Source organism: Labeo rohita, chromosome 11, assembly GCF_022985175.1.
Source record: "Labeo rohita strain BAU-BD-2019 chromosome 11, IGBB_LRoh.1.0, whole genome shotgun sequence".
Taxonomy (NCBI): domain Eukaryota; kingdom Metazoa; phylum Chordata; class Actinopteri; order Cypriniformes; family Cyprinidae; genus Labeo; species Labeo rohita.
Genome location: NC_066879.1, coordinates 26865163 through 26885003, shown reverse-complemented (window position 1 = coordinate 26885003; position 19841 = coordinate 26865163). Strand labels below are relative to the sequence as shown.

The 19841-nt window shown below is 36.1% G+C and overlaps 1 protein-coding gene across 1 annotated transcript in view; it reads right to left on the bottom strand.

The window, feature by feature from the left end:
- plekha6 (pleckstrin homology domain containing, family A member 6) overlaps window positions 1-19841 on the bottom strand; it is a 91420-nt gene that overhangs the window by 29062 nt on the left and 42517 nt on the right. The window contains 2 exon segments of the mRNA XM_051123234.1: window positions 112-311; window positions 14745-14845. Coding sequence (XP_050979191.1) covers window positions 112-311; window positions 14745-14845 — 301 coding nt within the window.

Genomic DNA, 19841 nt, shown 5'->3' with positions numbered 1-19841 from the left:
GGTTTTATGAATTTAATTTGTGAATTAAAGTTTTTCACTCTGTCATGCAGGTTTTGAATGCAAGAGCAGATTGTGTGTGAATTAGTGTGCATTACACATGTGTGTGTGTACCTGGATGTGGTTTGGATGTGGACCCTGGCAGCCTCACTCATGGCTTGGACCCACTCCTCCTGCTCCTTCTGGCTGTCTGCACTGAAGTAGTATGTACGAGTTCCTGTGTGCTCAACCTGCAAACAGAACGCAATACTGCCCTTTAAATCCTCACTTTCCTCTTCCTCCTGCTCTTCCTCTTCACTGGTTTCGCACCACACCTGCAAAAGAAAAAGAGAGAATAAGAGAATATTATTGTAGTGTCATATAGCCACTCCCATTGCGCAGGAACATAACTGTAAACCTGATACCACAAAGACAACAGAGCATGCAAAATAGATCCAGCAGAACTCATGCAAAATAGTTCATGCAATTGTTCATATGACAAAGTAAATACAGCACTGCAAATGAAAGACTTGCTTAAAGACATAAGCATAAATACAGAATTATTATTTGGGGTAACATTTGGTTTAAAAGTTTCAATAGTTCACCCCTCAGGCCATCCAAAATGTAGATGAGTTTGTTTTTTCATCAGAGCCGATTTAGGGAATTTGTTCAGACTGGGAAAGAAACTAGTTACATCTTGGATGGCTTGAGCTTGAGTAATTTTTATTATTATTATTTTTTTAATTTTTGGATGAACTATGTATTCTTTTAAGGCCTTACAGAGAGCTGGAGAGACGTTGGTAGGTGAAGCTGCAGTGCATGCAAACACTGTCATGCAATGACTTAATTTTTATTTTCAACATCATGAATCAAATATGGCCAAATTTGTTGAGATTTAATATGCAGAACAACACAGGAGAAAAAATGTGGCTTGCACAGGCAGATCAGACTCACAAACATAGTAATTAAACACTGAGCATTAGCTGACAGGTGACAGGACTGTCAAAAAGTAATTTAGTCCAGTTTAATCATTCTATATATTATAAAGGAGTTTGAAGATTCTCATTTACTTTTGTCACCATAATCATTCCTGTCAGCTCATGTTGGGAACTTCAGCAGGTGAGTCTGATCTTGTCACTTGTCATTTGCCATGCAGTTACAGGAGCAAAAAGTGGTGCTCTGAAATACCTACTACATGTGGCTCATCGACACATTGGAGAAAACTCACTCAAGGATCCTCAGAGATGGGGGGTATTGGGAACAGAGGAGAAAAGACTACATAAGGATGACTAGATCAAATCTAAAAGTCAACTTAAGAAGCAGATTAGATGTGGGTGAGATGAGGTCAAGTTTATTATCATAATGTGCATTAATATCCTGAAGGAAATGGTAGTTATGGTAGAAATGTGGCTTTGTTGTGTTATTACAAACATAAAATAACAGCTGTATGAAGCACAGACACCTGACAATGTAAAACCTTTGTGTTAATGTGCTACAGTATGTTAAATAAGTAACACAATAGTTTACACACGCACACTTGTCCAAAACACTGTAGTACAGAAGTTTACCACATGAGGGCAATACAGACTAATTTAGAGTTAACTGTGGCCAATATATTCTGTAGTCTGCAAATAACACACAGCAAAAAATATAGCAAAAATATAACTGAATACATTATTTTGATTCAAAATGTCCATAGTAAACAACTACACAACTAAAAAACTGTCAGAGCATAGAAAATATTATTTCTATACTATCTCAAAAGAACTCAACAGACCTTCGAATCGACAAGCTAATTTTTCTTGTTTTTGACTTGCAGTGCCATGTGAAAATTTGGGAACCCTTGCAGAATCTGTGAACATGTGAATAATTTTAACAAAATAAGAGAGATCATACAAATTCATGTTATTTTTTATTTAGTACTGTCCTGAGTAAGACATTTTACATAAAATATGTTTACATATTGTCCACAACATTAAAAAAATAGCTGAAATTATTAAAATAATCCCTTTCAAAAGTTTGGGAACCCTTGGTTCTTAATACTGTGTGTGGTTACCTTTTTTTTGTTTGTTTGTTTGTTTGTTTATTTGTTTTGTTTTGTTGTTGTTGCTGTTTTTGTTTTGTTTTGTGATGGTTGTTCATGAGTCCCTTGTTTGTTCTGAACAGTTAAACTGAGCACTGTTCCTGACAGATTCTTCAGTTTTCCAGCATCTTTTGCATACAGTATTTGAACCCTGTATGATATTGAGATCCATATTTTAACACTCAAGACAACTGAAGGACTCAAACACAACTATTAAAAAAGGTTCAAACATTCACTGATGCTCTAGAAGGAAACACGATGCATTAAAAGCTGAGGGTGAAAACTTGTGAAAAGGATGAAGATATCCAATTTTTTCTTATTTTGTGGAAATATATATATTTTTTCCATTTAGTACTGCCCTTCGGAAGCAACAGAAGATACTTGTATGTTTCCCGGAAGACAAATTCAGAACAATTTACCTTGATCTTCAAATTCAAAACGTTTCATGCATCGTGTGTCCTTCCGCAGCATCAGTGAATGTTTGAACCTTTTTTAATAGTTGTGTTCAAGTCCCTTAGTTGTCCTCAGTGCGAAAAGATGGATTTCAAAATCATACAGTCACTGCTGGAAAGGGTTCAAATATGCAAAAGATGCTAGAAAACTGAAGAATCTGCAGCACCTGGAGGATTTTAACTGTTTAAAACAAACAGGGGACTCACGAACAACCATTAAAAAAAAAAACTAAAAAAACAGTTGGAGATCATCCAGGTAACCACACACAGTAAGAACCAAGGGTTTGTGAAGGGGGTTATTTTAATAATTTCAGCCATTTGTTTTGTCTTGTGGACTATATGTAAAAATCTTTTATGTAAAATATCTTACTCAGGACAATACTAAATAAAAAAGTAACATGTATTTTGTATTATCTCTCTTATTTTGTATTGATTCTGCAAGTGGTTCATTTATGTCATTTATGGGACATTGTTGTTCAATTTAATACAATTTAATATACAATTTAAATAACTGGGGCCTTTTTGTTACTTTCAGGTGGCATCTTTTGACAGTTTAACAGCAGGTTCTGAATGAAGAGGGTGTGTGACCACTGATGAAACCTGACAGTCACTGGAAGCTACAATAATCTTACCATAAAATGTTGTTATTAAGCATCTCAACTATTGCCAGTATTTCCAATTAGTCTTGCATAAAACAACAACCTGCATTTAGTCATCTGAGGGTGTGCCAAAATCAGTTTCATACAATCTAATTTAACTGCTCCACAGGACAGTCAGCTAACTGACACTACAGACCATTAAAGAACAAACTCTGTTTTTGAATAGACAAAACCTGATGTACAGGATTTGTTTTAAATACAGTTATAGTCATACTGTACAGATAAAAAATGTTTGTATGACTAATAAGGAGGAAAATACCAGATATGACAACTCTCTCTCTCTCTCTCTCTCTCTCTCTCTCTCTCTCTCGGAGTGACCAGAATGACAACTAAACAATTTCCTCAACAGGCTGCATGTTGTTTGCATGCTTAAGATTTGTTTCAAACTGACAGCCATTTGTGTCGCAGGAAGTAGAGTGTCAAAACAAAAGTTTGCAGTGGTTGCACAACTTAACGGAGATCTGTCACAAAAAACTAGCCATGCTGTTGCAAGACCTTCAGTTACCTTTATACCTGCCTAAAGAATGCCTTTTTTCCTTTGATTGAACCTCTCCCTGAGGAAACCGTCAAACACTCCCGCACTATTGATTCATTGCAGGGCTTGGCGATTTCTGTGCTTACTGTTTGCATTTGATTTTACAGAGAAGCCACTGTTCTTGTCTAGATTATAAAATGACTTGGAGGTGTCACTTTTAAATGTTTGTTCAACTTTAATATAACTGCTCTCCATTTAAATCTTCTTAACAGTGTGTCCAACCTTCTAGCACATCTTTATTTAAGAAGATAAAGTGTAGGAGGAAGAGATGTTTGGCAATTTGTAAGTATGCAAAAGGAATTTTACACTGCTTTGTGAAGATGCATGACGAATGAACCATGTTAAGCTGAAGTGGCATGATTTATCTGTTACTAATTTGTCAAGTTGTCACTAATATGATGATTCAAAGTGTAATGTTATAATGTGACGAGGTCAGTTGAAGTTCATGGTGTTATTTGACTGCCAAACCTCAACATTGTCCAATTAAAAAACAAGTATTTGGGACAAAAGTATTATAAAACAGAAACTTTGACTACACCCAAAAGAACTACCTTAAAATGACAGCTCACTAAAAAATGAAAACTTAGTCATCATTTACTCACTACATGCCATTCTGTATGACATTTACTTCTATTGTGCTTACAACCTTGTGACTTCTATTGTAAATACAACACATACAAAAAGTTCAAAAATAAATAAAAGTAAAATAGGAATGACAATAGAGATAATTTTCTAATGCTTTAAATAAACCTTAAATTTAAGCAACATAAACAGTGACATTTTAGTGATGCTTCAGTGCTTGTAAATCACTTCCTCAAAAGTCCCAGTGCATCCTGGAGACCTGGCCTATATGGGGGACATTTACGTTTACAGTGGCGTCACTTGTCAGACTGATCTATCTTTACAGACCTCCTCTTAACTACCAGGTACTCTTCTGTGCAAACAAGCACAGACGCCTCTTGGTCTTCTTTACAAATCAGACAGAACTGACTTCCTGTCACATAGTATGTCAGTGCAGTACTATATTTAGTTAAACCTTAATTATGACCTAATTGAAAATGTCCGTCATCACTGGTGTGTGAAGAGAAATAACGTGCATAGTTCTCTCAGGTACGTGAGAGTTCAATATCATGCTCAGGAATACCACAGACTCGGTCTGACCGTAGACAAGAACAAACACAAGATCACTGTAACTAGCCTGCGGATATAAGCCTACGCATGTGAAAACCGGAAAGCAAGTATTAGACTCTTGCTCTGCGTAGGATCTCATATTATTATGACGCCTATTTTTTGCTGATGCAAGTGATGGTAATACACCAGACTAGCAGATGATCTGATAAGACTGACATTCATTTAACCCTTTTATTGCACATAAATGAAGGTCAAGCTACATAGAGTAGTCTTGTTGTAATCGGAGTGTGTTTTGTTGTCTCTCTCTGTGCCAAGAGCTCTCTGTCTCCTATGGCACTGGCACAGAGGTGCGGCCCAGGACACATTAGCTACAAAGATCTATTACATAGTGGTGGAAAAGAACCGTGTTTACACTGTAGACTTAATCGAATGTCCGAGAGGGCCAATTTATTGTTAATGTTGGATCATTTATTTCAACAGGCCACAATGAAAGCCACTGTAGGTTATTTTCTTTGAATATAATATACACTGACATACTTTCCCATCTTGGCTTGGCTGAGCAAATCCAACTTGGCTATTCACACCACAATACAATATGCTGCTACATTTTAGATGGGATTTCTGATAGGATTTCAATTTTCAATTTTCAATTTCTCTTAATGGCCTTAGACATCTTCTCATCTCAAAACAAAACAAAAAACAAAACAAAATTCCAAAACCAAATTAAACCCATACAAAAAAACCCCAAACAAACAAAAAAACATAAAACAAAACTACAAAAAAATAAATAAAATAAACCTATATAAAATAAAACAAACAAACAAAAAAACACAACAAAACTACAAAAAAATTTAACTCATACAAAACAAAGCAAAACAAAAAACAAAAACAACAACACAAAACAAATTAAACAAAGTAAAGCCAAACGAAAACAAAAAAAGAGGTCTGAGCGCATCACAAATCTTTTGATTCAGATTGGAATTTAGAATGCGTATCATGAATCATTTGATTCAGATCAGAACTGCGAAGCATGTATCATGAATCATTCATTTAGACTGGGACTTCGGAACATGTATTGTAAATCATTTGATTCAAAATGGAATTCAGAGCGCGTATTGTGAATCATCTGATTCACATCAGAACCTCAAAGCACGTGACGTGAAACGTTTGATTCAGATCAGAACTTCAAAGCACATATCGCAAATCATTTGAATGAGATTGGGACTTTGGAGCAGGTTCGCTAATCATTTGATTCAGATCAGAACTTCAAAGCACGTATCGTGAGTATTTTGATTCAGATTGGAACTCTGGAGCGGATTCAAATCATTTGGTTTAGATCAGAACTTCAAAGCGCATATCTCCAATCATTTGATTCAGATTGGGACTTTGGAGCACGTTCGCAATACATTTGATTTAGAATGGGACTTTGAAGAGGGTTCGCCAGTCATTTGATTCAGAACGGGACTTCGGAGTGTGTTTGTGAATGATTTGATTCAGATTGGAATTCAAAAAATGTATAGTGAATCATTCAGTTCAGATCAGAATTCGGAACATGTATCGCCAATCATTTGATTCAGATCGGGACTGGAGTGAGTTCATAAATCTGTTGATTCAGATTGGAATTTGGAGCACATATCATCAGTCATTTGATTCACATCTCGATTTCAGATCGTGTATCATGAATCATTTGATTCAGAATGGAACTCGGAGCGCATATCACCATATCAATTATTTGATTCAGATTGGAACTTCAAAGATTCAGAATGAGACTTCGAAACATATTGTGAATCATTTGATTCAGATCAGAATTTGTAATGTGTAGTGTGAATCATTTGATCCAGATCAGAATTCGGAGCACGTATAGTGTATCACGAATAATTTGATTCACATTGGGACTTCGGAGCAACTTTGCGAATCATTTGATTCAGATCAGGACTTCAGAGTGGGTTCATGAATCATTTGATTCAGATCAGGACTTCAGAGTGGGTTCATGAATCATTTGATTCAGATCAGAACTTCAAACGTGTACTGTGAATCAAAAATCAATTCTAGTGAGAACACAAGGGTTTTTTTTTTTTTCTTTTTAAAGAAAAACCAGTTGTGGTCCCTTTTAACTAAAGGGCAAAGTTCAGGTTTTTTATTGCAAAACCCAATGCAAACTCATTGGAAAACTTGTCACTTAATGTACTGAAACTGTTGTTTTTATAATCATAAATAGTTTGTACTATGAATAGCACAGTTCATTATTAGTGAATCCCCCTTGTATTCCTTCTAATATAATCCTCAATTTCAAACAAATCTGTCACAACTTGAAAACCATCTGGGAAGAAAAGCTCAGAGAGTGAGCAGTTAACCTGTCAACGCCTATTACATCAGATAGCAGTCGATCTGAGTGGGAGACATGGTGTGGGACATGTTACGCTGGACAGCAGGTACCAATGCCCAGAGCAGCTCAGTGTTAAAAAAGGAAGGAACAGGGCAAATCCCTGCCTTGCTTTTTGCAATGCCAGATGGCGGAAGCAGTCAAGCTTCAGCAGCTATGGAAATGACAGACCTGTGTCCCTGCCTCTGTCATTCTGTTGGACTCTCTTTACTTCCGAGCCTCTCACAGCTAGTTGTATTCTTTCAGTCATGCAAAGCTAGTAAACTGAACTCTCTTGGTTTTTGATCCATATGTTTTTTGATCCTGGAGTCCAGGGGACAGAGATGTGAGACATGCTTTTGGAAGCTTTTGGAAAAGCATGATGCCAAATGGGGTTATCAAAATACCAAAAATGTATCAAAAAATATAATTACACTTTAAATGTATTCCTATCCCAGCTGACCGACCTGCAACACAGCTGTTCAAAGGCAAACAGCTGGAAAAATGCACATGCAACCTAGCAGGAAGGTTACAGCCACAGCTGAGTCTGATGCTCTCCAACATGTTGACAAAGCAGTTAACAGCACGAGCTCAAACAACAGCAAAAATATGGGGGAGAGCTGCAAAATGAATGATTACAGCAACCTTTAATGACTAGGCGTCATACAGGGCTGGACGGCTCCTTGTGTGTGTGTTCTGTCTCCCACCGTACTTCACAAACACAAACACATACACTCTCTGGACGGTGTCTGTCTGTTCTGAACGCTCTGATGTGTACTTCATACACGGCAAACAGACAGAGTCCACATGTCTGATAAGAGAGACCTCAGCCACGCTCACTAGGACAAGGTAACCAGCCTAGGGCTGCTGGGAAGAACAAAGTGAAGTCGGGACAGACAACAGCGACTGCAGAGAAAGGTGAGAACGAAAGGTTTGATCCAAACTGTCATCAACAGCTCCTCCAGATTGGCTGCAAAACCACGTTTTAATGGTCCGCCCTACCACAGGGAAATATATCTATCATGAATCCATTACAAACTATATAAAAGCTGTCTGGCCGTATCTCTGCATCCCACATGCAGGTTCTGCCCGTGGTTTGGCTGCTGAGGACTTTTCCCTCTGGAAAGGCTTTCTCAGCTCCAAGTCTGATGGCGCAGACTCACCTCCTGATCTTTCATGTTTTCTGCCGTTCATTCCTTCGAGAAAAGACGAATCTTTAGCTGAAAGTGTTCCAACCGCACAGCAGTTACACAACCAGCATTCATTAATAATGCAGCAGCTCTATACTGGGACATAGGAACAAGAGACAGGGAGTAAAAGAAAAATAACCAAAGAGAACACACACATATACAGTTTTATGCGAAAGGTTGGGAACCCCTTGCAGAATTTTTTAAAATGTGAATCATTTTAACAAAATAAGAGAAATCATACAAAATGCATTTTAATTTTTATTTAGTACTGTCCTGAGAAAGGAATTTTACATAAATAGATGTTTACATATATTTACATATGCAAAAGTTTGGGAACCCTTGGTTCTTAATACTGTGTGGTTACCTGGATGATCTACGATTGTTTTTTTTTGTTTGTTTTGTTTTGTTTTGTGATGGTTGTTCATGTGTCACTTGTTTGTTCTGAACAGTTAAACTGAGCACTGTTCTTTAGAAAAATCCCCTAGGTCCTGCAGATTCTTTAGTTTTCCAGCATCTTTTACACATTTTAACCCTTTTCCAGCAGTGACTATATGATTTTGAAATCTATCTTTTCACACTGAGGACAACTGAGGGACTCAAACACAACTATTAAAGGTTCAAACATTCACTGATGCTCCAGAAGGAAACAATGCATTAAGGGGGTGAAAACTTTTGGAATTTGGAGATTAAGGTAAGTTGTACTTAATTTGTCTTCCAGGAAACATGCAAGTATCTTCTGTTGCTTCCCCAAGGGCACTACTAAATGGAAAAAAAATTATATTTCAACAAGGTAAAGAAAATTTGGACATCCTGGCTCTTAATGCATTGTTAAAGCATTGTTTCTTCTTCGGGAGCTTCAGTGAATATTTGAACATTTTTTAATGTGTTTTAATTGTCTTCAGTGTAAAAAGATGGATCTCAAAAATCTCAGTCACTGCTGGAAAGCTTTCAAATATGCAAAAGATGCTGGAAAATCATAGAATCTGCAGGATATGGAGGAACAGCGCTCAGTTTGTCTGTTCAGAACAAACAAGGGACTCATCCAGGTAATCATCCAGATCATCCAGGTAACCAGACACAGTACTTTTGCAGGGGGTTATTTTAATAATTTCAGCTATTTTTTTTCGGCTTGTGGACTATATGTAAACATCTTTTATGATAATATCTTACTCAAGACAGTACTAAAAAAAATAATATGCATTTTGTATAATCTCTCTTATTTTGTTAAAATTAAAGGGTTCCCAAATTTTCGCATAAAACTGTAAATGCTTACCTCAATCTTAAATAAGTTGGTCTGTAACAATTAAAATGATTACAGTTTTTACAATTACTGTTTTAACAGTTTGACAGCCTAACATATTTTAGATAGCCAGGTAAAAGTTTATTTTGTGTGTGTGTGTTACCAAGTTCACTTTAGTTCTAGATTTCTTAACCTTCTGGTGTCTGAGGGTGTTTTGGGGCCTTGGAGAAATTTTGACATTTGTGTTTTGTTTTTTTTTTCAGTATCTTAAAAAACATATTAATGGCTAAAGTCTGATAACACTGTATTCAGCACAAACTGGGGCTACAATAATATGTGAACGCCAGCCCATTTGTCGACCCCGGAGGTTTAATCATAAAATAGTTGCATATTTCAAATTTGGAAAATGTTGCAGAAAAATTAAATAGACAATGGCATCAGAAGCCAATGTAAAGTCGTGCATTTAAGCCATACTTCATAAACTGCTGAAAAAATTGACCGATCAGGTAACATGAATATTTAATTTGTGTTATTTTAACATTAATTGTTTTACAACATGGCGGATGCCCAAATCCACTACAGTTTTATAAATAATACTGTTTTTGTGTCACGGAATGTAGTTTTAAGAGTTTTTAGGTGAGATTGTACTTGTTGAGACTTCAAATAAGGGGTTTATTAAAAAAGATCACGTCTATTTTCGGAGATGTGAGCTCCAAGGCATCAGCAGCCATTCAGGACTCAACAGCCTTACCTCAGCTGGATCTTTTGGAATTTTCCGCTGGCTCTGATGTCTCTACAGTAGTTAAACATGGTTACCCAACTTATTTTGGGTAGATCTAACAGGCAGTCTTTGGTCTCAATCTATTATTTGTTCTATATAGTTTTGGCTGAGGGCAAAATCTCATCACTTTGTATTTTATGGAAACTTAATGCTGTATATCAGAGTGCTGCCTTTGTACTTTTGACTGAATTGCCTAGCAACTTTTATGATGACTGTTGTTGTTTACGAAACATTATTATTCAATAAATAACATTTTATATAAATAGTGGTATTTAATAATAGTACTTAGTATTGGGAAACGTGTTCATGATGGTGATTTTAGTAACATTATTCTGCCATTAGATGGCGACAAGAGTGAGTCAGCAGTAAAGACGTGGCTGTAAACAATGAAGTTATTTTTACTTTCAACAACACCTTATAAGACGCCAACAAATGCACTGAGCAGCACTGTCATCGGAAATCAGCCTTAACAAATGAAAGGACAGTACGACAAAGATATCGCTTTCCTCAACGAACGGTCAAACTAATGTTTTATTGTGAATATGAGAATGAATGCTGTATCAGACACAGGTAATCCCACATTTGCTCAATTTTTAATATAGTAATACAATAAGCTTTCAATGAAGCAACTCAACGTTTCTTAATTACTAGCTCTAAAGTCACGTTTTTGTTAGTAACGAAGGCTTGGGCTCAGCTATTAAACTGTCAACTTGAGATTTGAATCTGTGTTGGAGTAGTTCTGCACAAAAAAGGATTTTAAAAGATGTTCTGTTGTTGTTTCTTATGTATTTACACACTCATGCCATCGAAATGTTGTATAAACGCAGTATCACACTCGTAAAATCCCAAAGTACATCTAAGTATCCACACACACAGGTATAAGGCCTGAAGCAATGGAGAGCCAGAAAGCATCAGACTCCGCATTGTAAAACTGAAGAATATCCTGCACCTGGAGGCAAACACCAGTTTTGATCTTTGCACACTAGAGAAAGACTTCATAAAAGAATTGGCAACACTTCCAGAAGAGTCTGAATAAAAAGACCCAGGGCAAGATGCACTGCGTCAGACGTGTTTCGGGTTCTTTTGTGAAGGCAACTTGATACACGTAACCGTTCACTGTCACAGAGCACGATGAAGAATGGCTGACTAAACACACCTTTCTTTCTCCCTCACACACACAACAAACATGTCTCAGTATTTCCTGGTTAATTATTAACACCAAGCTAGGTTTTAAGTTCAAAACATACACAAGCATTTTTAGAGATACACTGTGACATATATGACAGTGGCATGATTTTTATTATGATGGTTGCCATAAAAAGGACACTGATCTGGGCTGACGTGACCGAAACTGCATCACAGGGGTCTGTGGTATAGAAAAGACACACTGCACACCTTTTGCCTCAAGGTGCAGATGCAAGAAGCTACTGGATACTTGTGACTGATAGTTTGCTTTGTTCTGCAAATATATCTCTGGAGTATAAAATAGTCTCTTTCTTTTGTATGAGACTGAACAGCTTTGGATATGCTTTCAAAAACACGTGGAGAGACAGACACGGATTTTAGTAAAGCTGTAATGGTGGTGTCTCCAAACCTCCTATTTCTACAGGGGATGAACATTAGAAGTAAATGCGTGATGTATAAATCATAGTAAAAATACAAAATGTGAACTTTAGAAACTACAAAAAAGGTCAAAACTAAATATGGTCTCAAAGTCAAATAACTAAAATGATGAACCACCTCTTTCTTGAAAAATCAATATTAGTTAATGGACAACAGTAATATTATGCAAAGAACATGCCACATGCTACACAATATTAGACATGAGTTGTCTATGATAATGTAATTTAATTCAGATAGAAAGGGAAATATATGATATGTCTAAATAAATGGTAACATTTTACAATAAGGTTCATTAGTTAACATGAACTAAGAATGAACAATACCTCTAACAGTGTTAGCTGAATATTAATTTCAGCATTTACTAATGCATTATTAAAATCACAAGTTGTTTGTTAACATTAGTTAATGCACTGTGAATTAACACGAACAAACAATGAATGACTGTATTTTTATTAACTTACATTAACAAAGATTAAAAAATAGCATAATAAATGTATTGTTCATTGTTTGTTCATGTTAGTTAATAAATTAACTAATGCTAATACATGACACCTAATTGTAAAGTGTTACCAAATAAATAATATTCAAGTCTTTATATTGAATAATTAATGTTTAATAAATACAAATATTATATTGTAAATACAGAATATATAATTCAAATGTTTGGGATTAGCACAGTTTTCTAAAATAGATACATACTTTTATTTAGCAAGGACATTTTAAAATTTTCAAATTAATCAAAAGTGACAGTAAAGAAAAAAAATCAAATAAATAAAAATCATCTAAACTTTGTAAAAAAAAATAAAATAAAATTATCACTAAAAAAAATGTATCACAGTTTGCATGAAAATATTAAGCGAACTGCTTCCAACATTTATAATATTAAATTATTTATTTATTGTAAAATAGAAAACAGTTATTTAAACTGGAATATTTCACAATAGCACTGTTTTTACTGTATTTTTGATCAACTAAATAGAAAACAGTTATTTAAACTGGAGTATTTCACAATAGCACTGTTTTTACTGTATTTTTGATCAACTAAATAGAAAACAGTTATTTAAAGTGGAATATTTCACAATAGCACTGTTTTTACTGTATTTTTGATCAACTAAATAGAAAACAATTATTTAAACTAGAATATTTCACAATATCACTGCTTTTACTGCATTCTTGATCAAATAAATATAAACTTGCTGAGCGTAAGGGACTTCTTTTCAAAATCATTTAAAAAAATTATACTGACCTGTAGTGTATATGAATAATATTAATAAAATAACTCAAACAAGTACAAAATTATGTTATTAAAAGGCGTATATAAAATACAAAATATTAAATTCCAAAATGTATATACGAGTACACCTGAAAATTCAGTTACTATTTTATATATTGTAAAAATAGCAGTAAATTCTAAGTCGTATTTTAGCATAAAGACTCATCTAAAAAACTAAATATTAAAAAAAGCTTAAACCAAAAACAGCTCAGACAAAAGCAAACCTTATTTCATCGTGTGTAATATTAAAATTATCTCATTTTAAAATAGAAAATGGTATATCACTATATCACTGTTTTTATTTTTGATCAAATAAATGCAGCCTTGCTGAGCATAAAGGACTTTTTTTTAATTCATTAAATAAATCATACAGACCCCAAATTTGAACTGTAGTGTATGTAAAAAATATTAATATTAAGTCAAATAAACACAAAATTGCTTAACATTTTTTAAAAAGCAGCGTTAAATTTCAAACGTTTGTATTTTTTTTGTATCTTAAATATTCTAAATATAACAGTAAATTATAAGTCATATTTTTGCATAAAGAATCATCTAAATAACCAAGTATTTAAAAAGCGTAAATAATAAGCAAAGTTCTAACAGAACCAAAGCGTATTTTATCTTTTTTTTTTTAGTGTCAAAGGTCACCAACGCTTCAGCGTTGCCTCGCTGTGCATACTTCTCTCCTATTGGTCAGTTTAAAAGCCAGGTGCTATAAAAAAAAGCAGTTTTACTAGAAACCTAATAAGACCTGCAGAGACACGACATCAGATTCTTGAGCATCTCCAGCCCAGCCCTTAGGGGCCCCGCGGAGCCGGAGGCGAGAGACATAAACACAGTTACCAAACACATAACGGTCTCACATTCTCCACAAGTGGAACGAGCACACCTACAGTCATATATTATAACCATAAACACAGTTCAAAACACATCCTTAGATGCTACCCATCATGCACCCTGTCTAATCTAATAAAGCCTCACAAACAGGCTAAGTATAATCTTATTTCCTAAATTATGATAACTCTCCACAACAACGCTCTCTCAGTGCGCAACCAGGGGCGTATCAAACTCAGAAATCACAGCATACTGTGATCTCTCATATATATGTTCTCATAAAGGTCTATGTACTCAAACCCTGCTGCGTTGGATCCTGATGAAAATATAATCTGACATAATGTTTGTCCTTCTGGCACATGGTGTGCAAACACACTCGGGAACGCATGCAAAGATGCAAAGTCCACTGCGTGTGTGGGTACACAATAAGGGTAAATATAGATTCAACGGTTTTGACTAAAAACATTGAATCATGATTAATGCAGACAGTTTACAGTTTCCTACGAGCACCTGACCTACACTGATACCAACTAACATGTTTACTTGTCACTCCTCCCATCCCTTGTCCTCAAAACAGTCACTAAAAATGCAGAAAGATCACCAACCTTAAAGGCAAACTTGCGGCTGATGTTGTCCGATGCCTGAACTGGTCCAATCTTGAAGCTGAGAAGAGGAAGGCTGCCCAGCACCACTTCTTCCTTCTCGTCTGAATGGAACAAACATTGAAAAAAGAAATAAGCATTAATCCTCAAGCAAAAACAACAATGAAAAACAAAAACAAAACATCTGTAATCCAACCTAGATTTTAATTCCGTCCTAAATCAGTCCAACTTCCTGTTGTGTGCCGCTACACTGGTGGTGATGACAGGCAGGTAAACTGCAGGTGAATCCCATAACAGATATCCATTTTTATCTCAGTGTAACACTAATGACACTGAAGCAAGAAGCGGTGCACAGCCTGGGAGAGAAGCGCTCGGTCCGGTTAAATAATAGAGCACGTCGTTAAATTTTCAGCAACTGTGATCCTGCGTTCGCGTTCTCGATCTCCTGCGCTGAGAGCTGCTGCCGGGGAAATGCAGTGAACCCACCCGCGCATGTGTGTGTTCTGACAGCGCTGTGTGTGCGTGTTTGTGTGTGAATGAGAGACGGGGAGGGACGGAAAAGGAGGGGTGGAGCAGGTTGTGTTTGTGCCGTATAGAAATGGGTAGATAGAGCGAGCAAGAGAGAGAGAGAGAGAGAGAGAAAGATAGCTATCATCCTTCAGTGACTCAGTGCTGCAGGAATTCTGGCTCTCGACCAGCTGTACCTGCACTGAGCAACCAATCAGAGACTATTATTCCGTCAACAAAAGCCTACGCAAAAACAATCCTGTATAGGTACCGGTACCTATTTCTATTGTCCCCAAAACAAAATATGCTTGAAAACACAATGAAATGTACACAGCATAAGGTAATAGAAACCACTATACATCTAAATCTGTCTGTCAGGGCTGTAATCAGTACAGACATCGAAAAGGAATGTCACTCCCCATATTTAGATTTGTGGTTGACAGATATGAGTTGTTGTTTTTTTAAACTTGATTTATTATGCTTAGTACCTCAATCCTAGATGTGTGGTTACAGACGAGCTGTCTGCATAAAATGTAAGTTTACTATGCTTTTTAGCCACATACACTGCAAAAATATATAAAATATATAATAATATAGCAATTTCATCAATTTCCAGCACAAATTTTAAAACAAGAAACCTTCCTGACAAGTAAAATTGCATAAGATGATTAAACATGCTTTAGAAAATAAATGTATTAAATTAAATTGAATTAAACATTAAATGAATTGTAAGGTCACACTTCAAGGGAACTATTCTCACTATTAACTAGTTGTTTATTAGCATGCCTATTCATAACATATTGACTATTTATTAGTACTTATAAAACACATATTCTGCATGACCATATTCTACATCCCTAATCCTACCAAATACCTAAACGTAACAACTACCTTACTAACTACTAATAAGCAGCGAATTAGTAGTTTGAGACAAAAGTCACAGTTAATGGCTTGTTAATAGCAAGAACTGGACTTTAAAATAAAGTGTGACCAAATTTGTATTAACTAACATGAACAAACAATGAACAACACATTTATTACACTATTTATTCATCTTTGTTAATGTTAGTTAATAAAAACAGTCATTCATTGTTTGTTCATGTTAGTTACGCATTACCTAATGTTAACAAACACAACTTGTGATTTTAATAATGCGTTAGTAAATGCTGAAATCAACATTAACTAAGACTAATAAGTGCTGTAGAAGTATTGTTCATTTTTGTTAACTAATGTAAAAACTATGCCCAAGCCTTTACATATTTTCTTTGATGGGCCATTTTACAGAAGAACTGTTAAAAAAAATATGGGCTGACACATCAATTACATGCGCAATCACTCACTCCATAATAACAGGTAGATGTAAACACAAAAGCTGAGGCAATTCCAAAAACAGCATGCAGTTTATGTAATTATTTAATATTTTATAACCCTTGACAAAAGATGCAGTCACATTTGCTGTTCATCAAATTTTTGTATGCAAAATCCAGTCACTTTAATTGGAATCCCCACAATTTTGCAACGGGTTCAAATTGGTTATGCAAATTCGCCATGTTGGCTAACACATTGCTATTCACAATGAACCTTTTTGCTTGCAAAATTTCACCAATGTGACCTTCATTAATGTGCACCTTAAAGACGAGCATTTGTGGTTAAAAAGTATATAAAAAGTATATAAAATGTATTTTTTTTACAAAATGACTGATTATTTTGCCCTTATTTCTAGGCTGGGACTATGTAGAGCCCTTTGAAGCTGCACTGAAACTGCAATTTGGACATTCAATCCCCACTGAAGTCCACTATATGGAGAAAAATCCTGGAATGTCTTCCTCAAAAACCTTAGTTTCTTTTTGACTGAAGAAAGAAAGACATGAACATCTTGAGTGACATGGGGGTGGGTAGTCTCAGCCTCAGACATCATGCTCACGGACTGCTGGCGGAACGTTTGATGCATACGACACACTTAGCTGGAAACACTACAGGAGTTTCCAATTTGTCATCAGATTGGTTAGATTATACAGGACGCGTGAGAGACGTGTGTGTTGCGTTCTTTACCGTTCCACTGGCAGGGTTTCTGCAGGTTTTTTGAGGGTAAATTTAAGACTTTTTAAAGACCTTTTTAAGACCAACTAAATAAAATTTAAGGAAAAACAATACAGCAATATGTTCTCCAAGTATAGTTTGATTTTTACACTTTCAAATTAGCAGCAATTCAACATCTAGCAGTTTTAGTTTGCTTCAGTTTCCCTCTTTTCCTCACTTTCCTTCGGTACAAGCGCTTTGCACATTTTACTTTCACTTTCAAATTACTGGCAATTTGGCGTCAAGCTGTTTGTTTTTAGTTTGTTTGAGTTTTCCCTCTTTTCTTCACTTAGAAAAACGTTTATTAACAAAACGAATAAAAATGCTTGGAAGCACCTTGGTGTCACACACACACACACACACACACACACATATATATATATATATATATACAGATTTAAATAAATAAAAATCATCAAACATTATGGAACCAAATAAATATGAAACTTCCTTATCAACTAATGGCAGAAGTCAACAGGGTTTTCAAAATATTTTTTAAAACAGGCACTTTTGAATTCATTTTGAAACTCTTTCGCAATGGTCTTGTTTTTCTCACCTCTCTCTACTTGTCAGTCAGCTCAACTCACTCTCTTCAGGTGATAAACAAAATCTGATCTGTGATGCAACTGTCGTTCGCCACACTGCATTGAGCAGCAACAAAAAAGCTGTGACGCCAACTACCCCCACAAAAAAAAGTAAGCGCTTGACGAGCGCTTATCAGGATCAACTAAACGCTGGATTTTCAAAAGTATGTGAAACATTTAAAGTTTGCGGCATAAAATTTTTCAAATATCTATGAGAGTTTTACACACCGGTCTGTTATTATGGTCACACTCTTAAGCATGACGCAGCACAAAATGAAACGTGATTGGTTGCTTTACCTGTCAGTCATATGGCCTCTTGTGTGGGCCTTGGCCATTCAAAGCGGCCAAGGTTCCCAGACCTTCTGCCATCAGTCTGAAGGTCTGGCTACGTGAGACGAGGTGAGTAAATTATCTGAAAATTTTCATTTTAGAGTGAACTAATCCTTTAAGACTGGTGTCTTAGAGAGAAACTAGATTTTGTCAACATACACTAATAGGTAACATTTACACTGTCAGTTTTTGGGATTGACAACCGCATTTACTTACAGGTGTGAGTCTCAAAATGTCCTGTTCACACAGCAGCTTACAGAAGCATCTCGGATACTTTCTGTATGAACGTGCAATGGGAGTCAAGCCCATATTCCTTGCTAGCAACCATAGCAAAAGTAATATCAAAGATGGCGACGACCATAAAACGGAAAGTTTTATCACTTTCTGACATGACAAGAGTCCAACTGAGCTCATCAAACCTTCATTAACTGACAGCAGCTTTTATATTTAGGTGAAGAGCGGAGCATCTGAGCCGTGCACAGAACACAAAATTGACGGGAGCAGCTCCGGTGGAGACTGGATATAAAACTTTCAGATCGCAGCTCATTTCTCCGTCACTGTTAGTTAGCAAAACCACACATGAAGCACGCAACAGATGGTAGACGCGTGTTTGTGTGGCAGAGCGGCTCTCTCGCGCTGGATGACGTGACAGACTAAGAACAACTAGTTGCCCAGTCCTGTTCCGTTCACACAGCGGGTGTGTTCCGAGAATGCGGTTGTGAGTCCTGAAAATTTACGGGTGTGAGTTCAGTTATAGAATGCAGTTGTCACAATAACAACCGTACTGTGTGTGTGAACGTAACTGTATTAAGTACTCAAATACAGGACTGACAGCCGTATTCTACTGCTGTGTGAATGTGGCCATAATCATAAGCCAGAATCTATTTTTCAATCATTTCATCTAAGTCTCATTTTTTTCTTTCCTGTTACCCTCTGTTCCTCGTACTTGGCATACGGCTCTGATATCTGCAGCGACGACAACAGCAGGCCATTTTTCATCGTCTCCCTGTGTTCAGAATACCAATTGAGGCATTAAATTGCTCTGTCACACATTTTCAAACTCTTTTGCACAGCACAGTTGGGTAGATGGATCCGGGGTGATAAGAGGACGTAGGGAGTTGTGCCTCCAAACTCAGCGCCGTCACCAGGATATTAAGGGCAGCTGTGGAGATGTATGGGATACAGCCAGCCGCTGAGTGTTGCTGATTGTGATTTTTAAATAAATGACCCTCTGAGCCATTCAATTGAGGAAGGAAAGAAACTTCCTGGTGTTCCTGGAGTGTGTTATGCCACTAACAGTGACTCCTATTAATATTGTAATGTTGTTCAGCTGTATGCAGTTAAGTTTTTGAATGTACAATGATCTTTGTGTAGAGTAGTTGCTAAATTTATTACAATACCAGTGGGATGAAAAGTTGGCATACTCAAACCTGTACATCACTTCGATTCTAAATGGACTGCATCTCAAATTTTTCTGATTTCAACAGACATTGAGGTCAAAAACAAGAATAGTTCTATTCCAAAAAATTTAATTGAAAATCTAATAAGCATTAAAATGCAAAAAATGAAAATAATTCCACTGAACTATTGTTCTCAATAC